The sequence below is a fragment of the Ursus arctos genome, unplaced genomic scaffold (genome assembly GCF_023065955.2).
Source record: "Ursus arctos isolate Adak ecotype North America unplaced genomic scaffold, UrsArc2.0 scaffold_13, whole genome shotgun sequence".
NCBI classification, from domain to species: domain Eukaryota; kingdom Metazoa; phylum Chordata; class Mammalia; order Carnivora; family Ursidae; genus Ursus; species Ursus arctos.
This window is the reverse complement of record NW_026622797.1, coordinates 28,013,110-28,031,029: the sequence shown is the minus strand read 5'-3', so window position 1 is coordinate 28,031,029 and position 17,920 is coordinate 28,013,110. Positions and strand designations below refer to the sequence as shown.

General features: G+C 37.1%; 1 protein-coding gene and 1 pseudogene across 14 annotated transcripts in view; both read right to left on the bottom strand.

Moving 5' to 3' along the window:
- The window catches only part of AHI1 (Abelson helper integration site 1), a 209,154-nt gene that overhangs the window by 150,479 nt on the left and 40,755 nt on the right, over positions 1 to 17,920 (bottom strand). For all 14 annotated transcript variants that reach the window (XR_007191574.1, XR_008958939.1, XM_026504854.4 and 11 more), the window contains 6 exons: positions 17,146 to 17,298; positions 16,602 to 16,734; positions 13,125 to 13,248; positions 7,400 to 7,629; positions 5,241 to 5,347; positions 426 to 544 (listed from right to left, as the gene is read on the bottom strand). Coding sequence is in view for 12 of the 14 variants with exons in the window: in XM_026504854.4 (XP_026360639.2) it covers positions 426 to 544; positions 5,241 to 5,347; positions 7,400 to 7,629; positions 13,125 to 13,248; positions 16,602 to 16,734; positions 17,146 to 17,298 (866 nt within the window). In the remaining 2 variants the exon portion in view is untranslated. The remainder of the gene's footprint in view (positions 1 to 425; positions 545 to 5,240; positions 5,348 to 7,399; positions 7,630 to 13,124; positions 13,249 to 16,601; positions 16,735 to 17,145; positions 17,299 to 17,920) is intronic.
- Positions 2,524 to 3,133, bottom strand: LOC130543533 (40S ribosomal protein S12-like; annotated as a pseudogene).

The following is a 17,920-nucleotide window of genomic DNA, read 5'->3' as shown; positions in this document are numbered from 1 at the left end:
TCTCATTTGTTTTATTGGTATGCTTAACACCAAAACAAAAGCACACCAGAGGACTATGCTGGTTTTTCCAGAACTCTGCTTCTGCTTTTTACATTAAGGAAATTTCCTTTCCTTATTTAGAAATAAGACAAAATAGGGAAAACAAGGCTATCTTAATCAAAAGCCATCTCATTCTGTTACAGTATTATATGGGAATACTATGCTATACCAATATCATAGAGATAAAAGATACTCTAAGGCATATCTTGTGGGGGGGGGGGCTAGCAGTATCTCTGGTCTCATTCAAAAATGCCTCTAGACACTGTAAGATGTCCTCTGAGGGGAAAAACTGTCTATGTGAGAACCATAGCTGCATTTTATAAGTATGAATTAACTCATTTCTTATTCTATGAGTGCTTAACCTGTCAATACTGAAATATACTTACATTCGGAGATCCATAATTCTCAAAGTACTGTCTTTGGTATGGATTAACAATCGTTTTCCATTCGGATGAGCCTCCAAATAACTTATGGGAATCCCCTTAAACTCACTCTCTTTAATTTCCTAAAATGATTAAAAAAGATTATAAAATATTATCACCATACAGTTTGTCTAATATGAAGCTCCTTTTAGAGCAGAAAATTAATTTAAGTCATTTCTGATTGCAATTTAAATGATCCTTTAAAATGGTTAGCAAAAGGATTCCCAGTAACTTCAGTTATAGGTTGAAAATAAAGCTCATGGTATTTTTTATTGTTATGTAATGCCACATTTAATCAGCATTTTTGTAGTGTATTCGCAAATAAGCACTTCCTTTTTTTTTTAATTAATGATTTTTTATTATGTTAGTCACCATACAGTATACCCCCAGTTTCCGATGTAAAGCTCGATGATTCATTAGTTGCGTATAACACCCAGTGCACCATGCAATACGTGCCCTCCTTACTACCCATCACCAGTCTATCCCATTCCCCCACCCCCCTCCCCTCTGATGCCCTCAGTTTGTTTCTCATAGTCCATAGTCTATGTTTCACTCCCCCTTCTGATTACCCCCCCTTTCTTTATCCCTTTCTTCCCCTACCGATCTTCCTAGTTCTTATGTTCCATAGATGAGAGAAATCATATGATAGTTGTCTTTCTCTGCTTGACTTATTTCACTTAGCATTATCTCCTCCAGTGCCGTCCATGTTACAGCAAATGTTGAGAATTCGTTCTTTCTGATAGCTGAGTAATATTCCATTGTATATATGGACCACAACTTCTTAATCCAGTCATCTGTTGAAGGGCATCTCGGCTCCTTCCACGATTTAGGTATTGTGGACATTGCTGCTATGAACATTGGGGTGCATATGGCCCTTCTCTTCACTACGTCTGTATCTTTGGGGTAAATACCCAGTAGTGCAATGGCTGGATCATAGGGTAGCTCAATTTTTAACTTTTTAAGGGACCTCCACACTGTTTTCCACAGTGGCTGTACCAACTTGCATTCCCACCAACAATGTAGGAGGGATCCCCTTTCTCCACATCCTCTCCAGCAATTGTTGTTTCTTGCCTTGTCAATTTTTGCCATTCTAACTGGCGTAAGGTGGTATCTCAGTGTGGTTTTGATTTGAATTTCCCTGATGGCTAATGATTTTGAACATTTTTTCATGTGTCTGTTAGCCATTTGTATGTCTTCATTGGAAAAGTATCTGTTCATATCTTCTGCCCATTTTTTGATTTGTTTGTTTCTCGTGTATTGAGTTTGAGAAGTTCTTTGTAGATCTTGGATACCAGTCCTTTATCTGTAGTGTCATTTGCAAATATATTCTCCCATTCCGTGGGCTTCCTCTTAGTTTTTTTGACTGTTTCCTTGGCTGTGCAGAAGCTTTTTATCTTGATGAAGTCCCATAAGTTCATTTTATCTTTTGTTTCTCTTGCCTTTGGGGATGTGTCATGAAAAAGGTTGCTGTGGCCGATGTCATAGAGGTTGCTGCCTATGTTCTCCTCTAGAATTTTGATGGATTCCTGTCTCACATCGAGGTCTTTCATCCATTTGAAGTTTATCTTTGTGTATGGTGTGAGAGAGTGGTCAAGTTTCATTCTTTTGCAGGTAGCTGTCCAATTTTCCCAGTACCATTTATTGAAGAGACTGTCTTTTTTCCACCAGATGTTTTTTCCTGCTTTACCAAATATTAGTTGCCCAGAGAGCCTAGGGTCCATTTCTGGGTTCTCTATTCTGTTGCATTGGTCTATGTGTCTGTTTTTGTGCCAGTACCATGCTGTCTTGGTGATCACAGCTTTGTAGTACAGCTCGAAATCCGGCATTGTGATGCGCAAATAAGCACTTCCTAAAACACAACTTCTAACTTTGTTTTTGCTTACCATAATATAAAAAAAAAAGCTTCTAATTTTTATGACTTCAAAAGTTAGTATAGAATTAACTTTCAAGTTCTATTTCAGTCTGAGATTATTTCTTCATGCACTTATTTCCACTTTGCCCTAAAGAAGGTATGTTACTGGCATCTTATTCTGAGATCAATTTATTTAGATTGTAATTTCAGGGATTTTTTTTTTTTTTTTTTTGAGGAGCAAGAATCAAGTCTTTGTTCATTCCTTGCATTTGAATCATTACTTGCATTTGAAGCATTCCTCGATGACATCCTTGGCCTGAGACTTTGCCATAGTCCTTAACCACCACACAACTGCAACTAGTGACTTGATGGGGGTTTTCCCCCTCTGTCAGTCTTACAGAGGCCCACCCATTCCCCTAGTTTCTTGTTGTCATCAACCTTAATAAGGCTGATTTGGTGTTCAGCACAAAGGGCCTCCGTGAACTTGACAAACATGGGCTCACCAGAGCTGGATCAAGCACACAAAGATGGGCTTGGCACTTGTCTAAGGCTTCGACAGCTTGGCGAATTCCACGTGTTAGGCCATGGTGGATGAGCGCGGTCTTCAGCACCTCTTGTAAAGCAGAATTAACGGCCATTACAGCTCCAACAGCAATGCCTTCCTCGGCCATGGCCGTCAGTTACAGGTGCAGTCAAATCTTAAGGGCACCTGAGCCTCCAGGACTTTTTTTTTTTTTTTTTAATAGTTATTTAAGGCAGCCATAGAAGACACCTGATTAATGTTGTCAAGAAAGACCTACATATTGAAGGAAAATCTGCCTGGATGAGCCTCACGTAGGAAAACTTACCAAAGGTTCTTCTTGTATGGATTACTAGAAAAAAGAAAGAAAAAACCCCTGCAAATGAAAACTGCTGAGACTGAAGTCCAGGGAGTCTGAAGAAAGACTGCTTTAACCTTCGGGCAGAATTCTGAATTAGCCTTCTCTTCCTCTGAGGACCCGCTTGTGTGTTTTGCCCCCTCTTCTGAGAGGGTCTCCTCTTCGGAGGTGGTTTGGCACCGGAAGAGGTAGAGCACAAACTACACTTCAGTCGAGTCTCAGCAGCTACGCCCGGGCTACGGCTGACACGACGGCCTGCTGTCAGCTGCGTTTTCAAGGTTACAGAAAAAAGTCAAACACTGACAGCACAGATGGGGCATACAGTGACTGAACTACAGCAGTTTGGGGGTGAGGATGCACTGCGGGGGGTCTGAGCAACACTCACACAGACGCAAATGTGCAAAATCGAAAAACACAAAACTGTCTAACACGTTCAGTGTTAGGCACGAATTTGGCAAAAGTGCCAGCAGTGCTAGCCTTTGCAGTATCTGTTAATGACTTCCTCTATATTTTTCCTTATCATAGTCATACTCAAATGAAAAAAAGCCCTAGTTTTGAAGCTCACGTCCTGTGCCAAGGAGTGTGTGGCACAGCACACGGACACGTCATCTTAAGGGACAGATGAGTGTAACTGAGCGTTTCTCACACTGCTGCCCGAAGAGAGCCCGGTAAGAAATCACGGTCTACAGTTTGTCCTAGAGCGTTAGCTACTAAAAGACGTTCCAGCTCATTTTCTAACTTTTTATTTCGGACTGTCTCGAGAAACCAGCAGGCTGCAGATTTTGAAGATAAATTTGCCTTTTAGTTACTATATTGAGGTAAAGAAAGACATGATTTTTAACACAGTAGACTCTGCACTGTACACTCAAATTATTGGAAAAGGTGCCTTTGTGCCTTGTCAGTCCCTTAGGTATATAATTAGAAAGTTCTTTTCAAAGAGTGTGAAATTAGGCTACCACATGAATCCCAAGCCATCAATCATTAATCTATAGACTAGATGAAAATGACTAAAAATAGAATAAACAGTTTTTAAAATAGATCTGATAGATTGAACAGATTTAACTAAAGTTTGTAAAAATTCTTTTTCACTTAGAGTGTCTTTTTTTCAAATGAGGACAACTGTTATAATAGAAGAACAAAAAACTGAAGAACAAAAGTATAGCATATAAGACAAACTAATCAGGGGCGCCTGGGCGGCACAGTGGTTAAGCGTCTGCCTTCGGCTCAGGGCGTGATCCCGACGTTATGGGATCGAGCCCCACATCAGGCTCCTCCGCTATGAGCCTGCTTCTTCCTCTCCCACTCCCCCTGCTTGTGTTCCTTCTCTCGCTGGCTGTCTCTATCTCTGTCGAATAAATAAATAAAATCTTAAAAAAAAAAAAAGACAAACTAATCAACTTATATAAAACAAAACTCAGGTTTAATAATTCATTTTGTATTTTTAATTAAAAATATTGACTATGCACCAATAAAACTGCTTAATATACCAGCAACCTTAAAAACACTCCACTCCAAAAATGAAAGATCATTCGTTTCTGCCTACTTAGCAAAATTCAAATAAAAACAATTACTGTGAGTAAATGATAGACCCGACTCATAATTACGTACTTTTGATTACATAATTGTGAAAGACAATACTGTTAACAAAACATTGAGCAAACTGTTTTTAGAGTGATGTTATAGGGTCAAAAAAAAAATGAATAGCAGAAAATATAAGTTATTACTTATGGATGATAATATAACATATGCCTCATTTTAGCATAATTCCAGCAATGGATCACTGAATGCCATATCACAAATTAAGGTTCAAAGATAAGAAAGTAAAGATTGGCCAAAATGAAAAATTTCAGTAAGTTGCTATATCATCAATTAGCCATCAGGAAGACTAGATAATTAATCAAACATAACTGACTTTGTAGGGACTGAGATAAACTTAATTTTTTTGAGAAGAGAGAAAGAATGTCCTGATGTCTTATTTCTAAAATCATGTGGTTCAATTTTTTTCTGATTTTTAAAATTAAATCCCAAGTATCAAATATGATTTTATACCTTATTTACACTCCAGTGGCGCACTGAATGTTGCACATCATTAACTTTGACATAGGTATTCCAAACAACAATCACTCCCGTGCAATCCCCTGAATACATGTGATGACCTATTTAAAAAAAAATAAAATTACTCACTTATGAATGCTACACACAGGTAGAAACAGAATGAAATTGGGAAAACACACCCCAGTATAACAAAGAATCAGAGGGCTATTAAATGGTGTTTTAGTAAAAAGAAAACAAAAAAGTAAAAAAAAAACAAAAACCCACTCAAATATAACCGTAGTCAAATCCTAATTATCTTTAAATGAATTCTTCATTCTTCTGAATTACTTTTGATGACTTATTTCCCTTTTGTCACTTACATGAAATTGAATACACAAAGAAAGATGCATCTCATTGCATTTGTATATGGGTCAAATTCTACAGCCAAACAAATCATTTGAATTATCCAATATATATCTATATTGCTCACCTTTATTAACCTATGTAATCTGTTTTATACTCCTGGAAAAACACCTATATTCTAATATATACTGTTAGCAAAATGCCTGAGACCAGTAGAAACTCAGTAAACGATCATGGAATGAATAAAATGATAAATGACAGGTGTTCCAGTTTAACATATATTCTTAGAGTCAAACCATCTTATAGTTGAATGGGACCTCAGAGGCCATCAAATTCAACTTTATACTCACTCAGGAATATCTTCCACACCATCATGAACAGATGGTTGTTCAGTAAAACTGTGTACTTAATATTTTACAAAGCAGCTCTTCAACTGATTAAAGGCTCTGTATACTAGAATGTTCTTAAAGAATATCTGTCTTTGGTAGCTTTAGTCCCATCGCTACCTACTGGAGCAACACAGACTGATTTCTTTTTGTTTCACATACGGATATCTTAGTCAAGTATTTGAAGAAATTCATCTATTTATAATCTGAGCTACTTCTATGACAAAGTTTGCAGAAACCTTTCTATCCTTGGTTGACTCTTCCTAAATATGTTCCAATTTCTTAACATTCTTGTAGTTACACTGAATAAATTAGCAGTATTGTCATTTTGATCTGGATCCTATACTAATTATAGCTATGGTCTACATATCAGTATCTGAAATAATGTAAAGATGACTATATACCATTCTCATAGGGGTTTATGGGGAATAAATCAGTTTACACATGTAAAGTACTTAAAACATTACAGCACATAGCAAGGACTCCAGAAATGTTCGACTCAGCAACCTCAGGTCTGGGAATTTATGTTAAGAAAATAATTATAAAACAGTGCAACAAAGTTTTGTATATACACATATGTATGTATGTGTATGTGTGTATCTATATTATTCACAGAAATCATGTTCATGGTAGGAGAAAACTGGAAACATCCTAAGTATTGCCAACAATAGAATGTTTCTCAAGATACATTCAGACAACTATAAAATACATACCTATTAACTGTTAGCTGAATGCAGAGGTGCTCAGTGCACAATGTACTCAGTACATAGTGTAAATACAGGTTTCCCTGCTATCTACCTAATATTCTTTTGGTATTTCCCTCTTCTTCCTCATTTTAACCCTTTAACTCAAAAGCCTCTTAAAAGAAACCTACTGGAGAAAAAAAAGAAAAGAAGCCTACTGAGGGGATAATCACCATCCAATGAAATATATTTATGAAGTTTGGCGTATGACTAGTTGTTACAGCAAAGATTAGTTGAATCTAAATATTTAAGAATTTAATGACTTTAATGATTTTTTAAAAGATTTTATTAATTTATTTGAGAAAGAGAACATGTGCAGGGGGAGGAGCAGAGGGAGAGGGACAAGCAGACTCCATGCTGAGCGCAGAGCCCAACATGGGACTCAATCTCATGACCCTGAGATCACAACCTGAGCTGAAATCAAGAGTTGGGACACTTAACCGACTGAGCCACGCAGGTGCCCCCAGAATTTAATGACTAAAATTACAAACAAAATTCCCTCACTGCTAAATCTGTGCCCAGGTCTACCATATGATCTGCAAAATACACATAAATCCAAAAATGTACAATTGTCAATACACAAAATCCCTCTCAAGCTTGAAAAGATTATCTTAGTGAATAAAAATTATTTTTCAAAATTCTTCATACAACTAGCTTTCATTTGGAATATATTCTGACATACCTTCAATATCAAAACAGAGAGAGTTGATGAAACTCCTGTGCGTGTCAAACTGTCGGATCAGTATGGCAGGATCCTCTCTCATATCAACCTTCCATACCCGTATCACAGAATCATAGCACCCTGTAACCACCAGGTCTTTTACAGCAGGATGGAATTTGGCCGTGTAAACAAAAGAAGGATGAGGTAAAACTCTGAAAGTACTGGTATTATTTATTTCATTTTTCCATATCCTAGAAAAGGATAAAAAGTTATATATTGCTTCTGAAAGGCAGAAGTTTCTAAAACTTTCTCTAACAACCAACACAGCCAACGGAACTTAAGTAAGCAATGACAATAACCAATGGTAAACTGCATTTCATAACAATCAAAAATAATGTGATCAAATATTTGATGGACAGGGTTCTTTACATTTTGACAAAGCTATTTCTTAGTTATTATCAAGCATAATGGCTAATTTATCTACTAATTTTAATCTATACTGTAAAATGAAAAATTGCATTTGGATATTTTTTTTAAAACCTATTTTTGACATTGATTAAACACACATGGAATAGTTGGTAAAACAGTGCATTTAGTACATTACACACAAAAAATAAAATATAGGGAGAGCTTTAATTAGTCCCCATTTGTGTATATTGCTTTTGCAAAGTGCTCACTAGTAGAGGTTTAGAGAACTAGATAATTTGTTAACTATGTATTTGTAATTTCCAAGCCTAGATAATGATCATGATCTCAAAGTCTTAAAAGCCATACTGAAATTACTGTATGATACCTGAGTAAAATAAGATTAAAATAACTATGATATTTTGATAAAAAACAGACTATCTGAAACACTCGATTTATGTTCAACATTTTTACTATCTCTTCCTCTAAATAATGGATAATTTTTAAAAAGTAATTATTACTGTCATTGCTACGGTCTTGACAAAAGAGTAAACCCTAAGGGTTAAAACTGTTACGTTAGATACTCTGCATTTCTAGTCAGTGTGTAAAAATAGGCAAAATCTAGCAACAGAAAGGTGCTAAATGAGTATGGAACAGTGGATTTTAAACAGTTTGATTAAATTATTAGAATTAGAAAAATATATTAATTTTTAATAGAGGGATGGGGATTTATAGTTCATTCTTTTAATTACGACCTAAGAACTAAAGCAAATTAGGTCCTTTTCAAAATTATTGATGAGAGAAAAAAATACAGTTGCCATTCAAGAATAACATTCTATGAGTTTTCTTAGCAGCTGCTTCAAATACAGGATATGATCTTCAATTACTAAGAATCCAAACTAATAATGGAGGAAGTGAAAGAACATGTTTTCAAGTGAAAATAAAGCACGTGTGTGTCACTGCATAAACACTTTTACCATAGTAACACTTTCAATGAATATGCTACATGAAACACAGTACTTAATGAAAGAACAAAATCACTAATTTGTGATTAAGATTGTTAAAAGAAGATTGTTTAAAAGATAAAAACTTTGGTTGCTTGCTTAAAAATCTAAGCAATATTATTTGAAATACTATATAACAGGCAGAAATGAGGCAATCATATCTTAAAAACAGCTCAATTAAAATAGACACAGTATTTTAAAATAAAAATGAAGCCTTTTATGTAAAGACCTAACTGGTATCAATGATGGCTTTAGACAAGCAAGCAATGGTCGAGTCCAAGAACGAAAAAATGTATTAATGAGTTTGGGGAAAAAATAGGCTGATCACAAAGAACAAGGAAATATACAAATTTGTAAAGACTAGATGAGCACACACAAAAAATTATTAGAATTGGGAAAGAAAAAACATGCAGTTACAACAGTCTGTATGATGAGGGGCAACATGGGGACATATGAGCCTAACTGGGAGCCATTACATGTGGGGAAAGTCCGACTATATGAGGAGCTGTTGGTTAGAGAAAAACACAGATTGTACTGAAGATAACTAAAGATGATTTTGGTTAACCCTACACGGCAAAGAGCTAACCAGTGGGAAACAGTTAATCAGGAGCCACTAACACTAGCCAAGAAGACAGAAGGAGAAGATACGGCCAGAAGCCCATGCTCTGCCACTTGAAGCATGAGCAACTCTAATTCTCTTCCTTTGACTTTCGTTTTTTCATTTTAAGTAGTCCTTACCTCTTTCAAAAACCTCACTCTTTTTGGTACTAGCCACAATGTTTCTCTCTTTACTCAGTTAATCCTACACAATAAATATTTTTATGATGTAAAGAGCCCTCAATCAGTATCAAAGCTACATAAAGAAAAAAGTATGCTTTACTACAATATATTATATGCTGTGTGGAAAAACCCAAGAGACTTCAAGAACGGTTAAATCTGAGCTGGGTTTTAAATGATGACTATGAGCCTACAGTGGCTCACAAAAGGCACTTAAATGTTTGCTGAGTGACTGAGGTGGGCAGGAAGGCCAGGAAAAGGGCATTTAAGCACAGGAAGAGGAGGCATGGAGATATCAAAGAGGGTAAGATGCTAAGAGCATTTTAAAAGATTGTGTGGGTGAGGCCACGGGTACATGGCAAGTGCACAGGAGAAGGATGGAGGGTCAACGAGAAACATGCCTGTTATGCCATGCTAAAGAGCTGGAACATTTTCAAAAGGGCTGTGGGAATCAAAGACTTTTGAAAATCAGGGCATTACAAAAGACGGTTGTGGGAAGATGGAGGAACAAGAGACTGAACAGTGGGGAAGTTTAGCACCACCAGTTTAAGCAACAGAGAGATAGCAAGGGCCTGAATGAAGGTAACGGCAGTGAGGCTAGAAAGGGTGTGACAGAATGGTGAGGCATTTAGGGGGGCAAACTGAGGGACCGTGGTATTGCTTGGATATGGGAAGGAACAGTGGGAAGAAAAAAAGAAATGAGTGCTTTTTCTGGGTTCCTGTTCCAGAGACAGGGTGGATACCATTAAAAAATCCACAAGAGGACTAAAGCAGGAAAGCAGTTTGGTGATATAAGCAAGTCTGGTTTTGGATCTGAGGTGCACTGGCAGTCCAGACAGAATAAAAGAAAGTGAAACTCAGAAAAAAAGTGGGTGCTAGAAGTCAGCCCGTAGAAGTGAGAGTCAAAGCTGGGGAAGATGAGAGAAACCAGGACGAGCACAGCAAACCAGGGAAGATGCTCAAGTTGGAGGATTCTGGGAATAAACATCTATAGAGAACAGGCAGAGGAACGAGAGATAGAACGAGAACTGGCCAGAGTCATAAAAAGCAAACAGAGGAGGCTGTTAACGAAATCACTGACTGAAATATTTTAAAACTGGTCAATAATTAATTACTGATGTGAAAGCAAACAGGGTAAGGACCCAAACCGGCCACTGGATCTGAAAATCAGCAAGAGACTGCTGGCCTCTTAAAGAAGGTTGATCTAGCAGGATGGGAGTGAAAGCCAGATTCACGGGGTTGAACTAAAGACAACATGCGGCATGCATAGAACGTTCTTGATGTTGTAGGAAGAAAAATAATGTGGTAGTCTGGAAAGCAGGAAGAACTGACAAGATTTCTTAAGATAAGGAGATTTGAGCATATTTTTAAGATGAGAGGACAAAATCAATAGGAAGAAACTGAAGAGAAAAGAGAGGTAGGAAACAGAATAGTAGATTGAAGGACTGAGATTAAAAGCACATGTCAAAGAGTGGCCGGAAAGGTGTCTTTACCCATACATCTTTGTTAAGAGCAGCGGACAGAGATAAAGATGGGTACATTTATAGATATTGGGTGGGAACCCAGAGGGACATACAGGAAGTTCATGTCTGGGATAATTTCGCTGTAAATTGAAGGCAGTCAGCTAACGAAAGTGGGAAGATGTGACTCAGTGTAGAGAACTTGGAACTTGAAGTGCCGTAAGGCTTGGATGTGCTGCCAGAGGAATGAGAAAAGATAGCTGCATAGAGATAAGGAAAAGTCTTGCTCGGCTGAGATGAGAGCTCAGGTGATTTTAAGACTTACAAATCCACAGTCAGGACTTTGCCAGGTTATGAATTTTTCTCCAGTACAATCTGGCATTGGACAGAACGGCTATGCTGAGAGAACAAACAGAAAGAGCTTCTGAAGGATCCTATTAAGAGGGACTAACAGAGGGTGCCCAGCTACACAGGGAAGGAAATCAAGTCTCACCAATTACCATCTTTTGCATTTAAATAGAAACTAAACAACAATGATAACATCTTAATTAATTAGACATTTTATATTAAAAAGGAAGCTGATAGGACTAATAGAAGGGACTCAGACACTAGAAGTGTCTGTTAAAAAAGCAGGAAGTGGGGCGCCTGGGTGGCTCAGGCATTAAGCGTCTGCGATCGGCTCAGGTCCTGATACAGGGTCCTGGGATCAAGCCCCGCAGGACCCCCACGTTGGGCTCCCTTCTCAGTGGGGAGCCTACTTCTCCCTCTCCCACTGCCCCTGCTTGTGTTCCCTCCTTAGCTGTCTCTGTCAAATAAATAAATAAAATCTTAAAAAGAAAAAAAAAAAAGCAGGAAGCAGAATAAGAGGGCATCCCAAATTGCTCTAAGTATTAGCTTCTGGTGTACAGAGATCATAAAAGATTTATGTGTATCCACCTACATTTGTTGGAATCAAATCACATGATATATAATACACATATAAAGCATCTTGAAAAACTGCCTAATAATACACGAAAGGAAGAACAAGCAGTGACAATGAAGTTTTACAAAGTAGCTTTAAAAATTTTATTATGATACTTATTAAGTTGGAAGGGGTTAAATTATTTTATAACTGACATTCTGAAAAATGCAAATATCAATAATCCACAAAACTCTTAAAATATAAGGTACATATTCACTTACAGGTTGGTATCCCCTGCTTTTCAAAGTCTGCATTACACCACTTGGCTTTTTACCTAAGACCTACGTCAGTACCTGACTAACCAAAAGTAATCTGAAGAGGATTTTTGCTTTAATGAAAAAAGGAGAAAAGCACAAATCGGGTTCACCACTTGTTCGGCAGAGAGCCCTTACGGAGGGAGCGTGTAGCCCCAGCAGTGAGAGGGGCCCGGCCACGCTCCTGCCCAGGAACTATACTCAGCATTTCAACGTCAAGCTGCCACAGCTCTGAGCTGTGTCTGTGAGCATCTGTGCTTTATCTCAATTTATTTTGTGCATCCCTTAGAGCAAAATATGTCTCAAGGTATCAAAAAACTCCGAGAGAGGTTATTTTTTGGGGCCTGCGAGCGCTCAAAAAATTTTCCATATAAATTAACAGTTATTACTTCTTCCCCTTATGCCATTTCGTCTTAGGCAAGGCTTCACAGGAATGCTGTACTTTTGGAGAGTGGAGGAAACTGTTCCTTGCCCTCTAGGATGCACTGTGCGCTGCTGTGTCCTGGCCCCTTCCCACAGCTAACAGGGAAGACAGAAGCCCTACCAGGAAGAGCTTATATTCTAGGACAAATATCAACTGTTTACTTTATGTCAAACAGTGCACAGTATTAATCAAACACTGTACATAATGATCACTTAAGGACACTGAGAACTAGAAGCATTACATATTACATAAATAAAATATATTTAATAAAAACATCTTCAGGAAGAAGTTCTCCCCACTACGACTGATCTAATCAGTCAGTCTGTATGATGCATCTCTGTGACAGTCCCTTGATAAGCAAATATGACCGAAGCCTAAGAACAGCTGTATCACTTTTAGTTCTCTTTGCTTTCCTTGCTGGCAAGCAACATACACAGTAAGTACTCCTCAAGTATACTAACCTGGCAGTGCCGTCAGATGATGCAGTAAGGATATAGCGATCATCATTTGACCAACAAAGATCATAAATGATATTGAGGTGGCCACACAATTCTCTCATGAAACGCCCAGAAGGAATTTCATATACTAGAGAAAACATTCAAAAATTAGTCAGCCAGAGAGTCCTTTACCCAGTAACACACAAATATATAGCTTATAATAATTTGCACACAGTCTCTAAGAATATTATCACCAAAGATATTTTCAGCATAAAAAATCTCAGTCTACTTAAAAACAGTTTTTCATTTCCTTCAGACACAAGAATTTACACATATAAAATGTTATAATATGCTACAACTACTCTCATCTCTTCAAAGCAGTTTTTCTAATAATCTTTGATAATCAATTTATTAATCAAATAATAACATTTAAATTGCAATTCCTTTCAAAGATTCTATAATTTGGGCTTTCATGAATAAGATACTACTTTATGTGAAAATCAATTAAATTCTGACCAAAATTTTAATTATTTAAAGTAAGAAGAAATTTAAACTGTGCTATTGTTAGAAAATAATTCTTAAAAAAAAAAAAAAAGATTTTATTTATTTATTTGCGAGAGCGAGAGTGAGCGCCAGCTGGGGGAAGGGGCAAAGGGAGAGGGAGAAGCAGACTCCTTGCTGAGCAGGGAGCCCAGTGTGGTCAGGACTCTGGGATCATGACCTGAACCAAAGGAAGATGCTGCAACAGCTGAGCTACCCAGGCACCCCTCGTTAGAAAAAAATTCTAATACTAAAATGATATAATAAGAGAATTAACAGAGACCCAATCTGGTAAACAAGGTATTGTGGTATTGATACAAGTTACGTTCACAATGAAATCTTCGAAGAAAGTAACTTAGTTTAGAATGAGAAAGTTTGCAAGTCTCTACTTCCACCTAGTGGTAAAACCAAATGCCCTTTAAAATACTGAGCTGTACAGAAGTACTTCCGGAATAGCAAAGGACTTCAGAATATCTGCTCCCTGATAAAAGCAAAGAGAACACTGCAAAAATTATCCAAATTAGCGTTTTCAGAACTCTATAAATTAAACAGAGGCTTGCAACAATTTGAGGAGCATTTTTACTTAAGAAAAAGCTTAATCTTTGTAAGAACCTGAGCTCTGTGGTGTTTTAACTTGCCATGTTCCCATTCCCCCCTCCCAAGCTCCACAGTAGCTTTAGAAACCAACAACTTAAAGCCAGCAGCCTAGGAGCCATGGGATGGGGCAGAAGGGGTAAGAAGCTCCCCCAAAACCCCATCTCCAAGACTTACCACTATTAAGACAGTCTGGCAGTTCCCTAAAAACCTCCACTCTCAGGGCTTGGCTTTACTTGACTTAGCTCAGAGCATGCTCTGTGTGAACAGCCCTAACCCCAGCGTGCATGCTGAAATAATCAGGGGCACAGCTATCAGAGGCAGTGATACCAACTGAGGCTAAGAAGAGGCTGAGCAAAAAACATAAAAGGAAAAAACTGAGAATGAGATGTCCAGAGGGGACTTTGAAAAGATCCAACAAATTCCTGGGAACCTAGCAGCACATATGTATGTGAACAAGAGACTAGAGGTCCTCTCTCACTCTGACTGACTTGAAAGTGAAGGCTAAGGCCTGCCGTGAGTGTTAAGAGAGCATCCCAACACACACACAAATCCTCTTGGTAAAGCCTGGACGATCCACTCACTCAAGGCATTTAAAAGTCTCTACCATACCTGACCACCAAGAACAGAGACTGAGCAGAGACTTCACCAACAACGAATCCTGGGTGGGTGGGTGCAGAGGAGGGGGAGGGAGAGGAATCTGATTTCCAAACCTGCCACACATGTAATATGGAGACATGAATAAACCACAACAGTCAAGTAGAGCCATACACAGGAAACAAGGCAGTCCACAGGAACTGTCCATGAGGAAGCCAAGACGTTGTTCTAGAAAAAGACTTTAAGTTCACTCATAAATATGTTCAAAGATATAAAGAAAACCATGTCTAAAGAATTAAGGTGTGAGAATAGTTTCTTGCCAAAAAATAGTATCAATAAAAAAACAGAGATTATTAAAAAAAATAACATAAAGATTCTAGAGTTGAAAAGCACAATAATGGAAATAAACAATTCACTAGATGGGCTCAATAACAGATCTGAACTGGCAGAAGAATCAACTTGAAGACAGGTCATTTGAGATTATGCAGTCTAAGGAACAGAAAGAAAAAGAATGAAGAGAAATGAATAAAGCTGCAAGGACCTGTGGGACACCACCAAGTGTACCAATAAAGAGATGATGAGAGTCTCAGAAGAGAAAAAATAGAAAGGAAAAGAACGATTTGAAGAAATGAAGACTGAAAACTTCCCAATTTTGTGAAAAACAGTAATCTACACATCCAAAAAGCTAAACAAATTCCAAGTAGACACATCATAGCTGACCAATCAGAAACCAAAGACAAAAACTGTTCTTCTGTTTTTTGAGTTAAGCAATAAGTATGTCTAAATTTATATAACATTTTGAACCAGATTTCTTTAAGCATAAAGTAACACAAATTTATCACTGAAATGCTAAAAATATAAATCAGAATGAAAATAATTCTTTCACTACCCAAAAGAAAGAAAATCACTATTAATACTCTGGAGTAAGAATCTTTTTTCCTCCATGCATAGGTTTTGGTGAATTTTTAAAACAGCACGGTCATAATCAAGCTACACAAATAATTTTTGTGTTTTTTAAAGCTAACATTATTTCATAAGGAGGAATATTTATTTAATAAATGCTAACCAAGCTACTTATGAATCCTGCGGGAAAGGGGAAATCATCTGAAATAAACTGTGTGAGGCTGAGGAAGTTTAATACCACCTGGTGCTTAGGGCAGATGCCCATGAGGAGCAGGCTACTTCCTGCTCAGGAAGCTGGTTTTCATTACTACACAAGAAATAAGGGAAAGTATTTAATGCCTCTCAGTCTAGAAGAGAAGATAATGCTCACTTGAAGCTACAGAAATTTCTCTTTTAACATGGTTTTCTATATTTTTTAAAGGCAATTTGAAAGTGGGTTTTTGGCCTCTCTGCTGCCTTCCCTACCCTAATGAGAAGTCATCCTCTAGGTACTCCTGAGATAACTGTTACCGTTCTAGTGCATATGAAATTTGAGGGCTTTCATAATTTCAATTATCACTGCTATCAACTGACCACAATGGGCTAGAATTCCTCATGAGATTTGTTAATCCCTTCATGTTTCTAAATTTCTATAGTTAAAATAGAAAATGCTTACAAAAATCCTCTTGCATGTTTTAGAAATAAACTTACCATCCTTCATTTGATTATTCTCATTCTACTTCTGAATATATATTTTACAGAAAACTGTAAAATTATTATCAAAAAACTGGGCAGTTACTCAAATTAAGAATTCAATGAATTTTAAAAACCAAACAATGTCTTCCACATAGACGTCAATCACATTAAACAGATAGAATGATTACTCACAGATAACTGGATATCCATCCCGGCTGGCACAGGCTGCTGCTAATATTCTTCCATTATGAGAGAAAGCAAGACAAAAACATCCTCGTTCTCCTGCATTTAGTGAGAAGAGGTGCTTGTTTGGGATACGGCAAGCCTAAAAAACATATATTTAAAAAAAATACATTAAGAAACATTAAAATATGAAGGCTAGTTGTTAATTCAATTATTGCAGTGGAAGAACTTTATTTTTTTTAAGTCCCTTTACTGTGATGCAAAGAAAGAGGAAAGTAAACAGAATGATGGAACACTATAGTAAATTATTTTATTTCCTAAGAAGGGAATCAGGTCTCCATAAAATAAAGTCAACTTATATTCCATGTCTAACTAGTACTTAATTCACCTAAAATATGAATAGAAAATGTCATTATCTGGTACTCTAAAGCTGTCACTATTGCGTGCACGAACACACACCCACCATACATTTACATGTACCCTCAGAGCTGTTGGAGCTTTTAAAATAAATAATGCCATCTCTAAATGAATTGAGAATAATCAAGCACTTCACCTGCCCAGGTAGTCGTTTCCACTTCACTACTTCTTTGGAATCTTCTAACCCAGGTTCTGCATCTACTGAACTGGTCTCGTGGTGTCGTTCATAATACACTGGTTTACCTTTTTCCTCCTGAGGACTCACCACAGAACGGTAAGACGGCTTTATCTAAATGTATAGAAGACGAAAAAATGTAAATATCAAGTTAACCTTTTTCTCTTGTCTAGCATATAGAGTTTTTTAAATATTGAAACAGACAATGTGGAAATACTTTCAAAATGTAACCCAGAAAAACATTCTACTTTTATCTACATTATTCTAAATAAGATGAAAGGTCCTTGGTTCTATAACCAAAGTCTTAAAAGCTGGGAGGAAAAAACCAGAACTCCAGTGGTTACATGAAATGGTTTTAATAACTCTATCCCTTTGTTTCTGCCTCTTCACCAATACCTACCAGATGTCATGTCACAGCTCTGCTATACTATGGTATCCCTCACTTTGATATCAAAAAACCAAATCATAAAGACCTAAAGTTTTTAAATCTTCCTTTTCTTAAAAAGAGATTTAACTCCATTCAAATTAATGCAAACCAACCCTGTGGTCACACTAATAATATCATTTATAGAAATTGCAACTGTCCTGAAATGTCTTATTGTCTAGAACAAAAGTTTTGTTTTAGAACCAAGTCTTTGCTAAAATCATTCATAGTGTTAATCTGTGGAAAACAGTAGTAGGAACATTATTCACTGATTATTTGAATAATATTGTGAGAAGGGTGCCTGTAAATCAT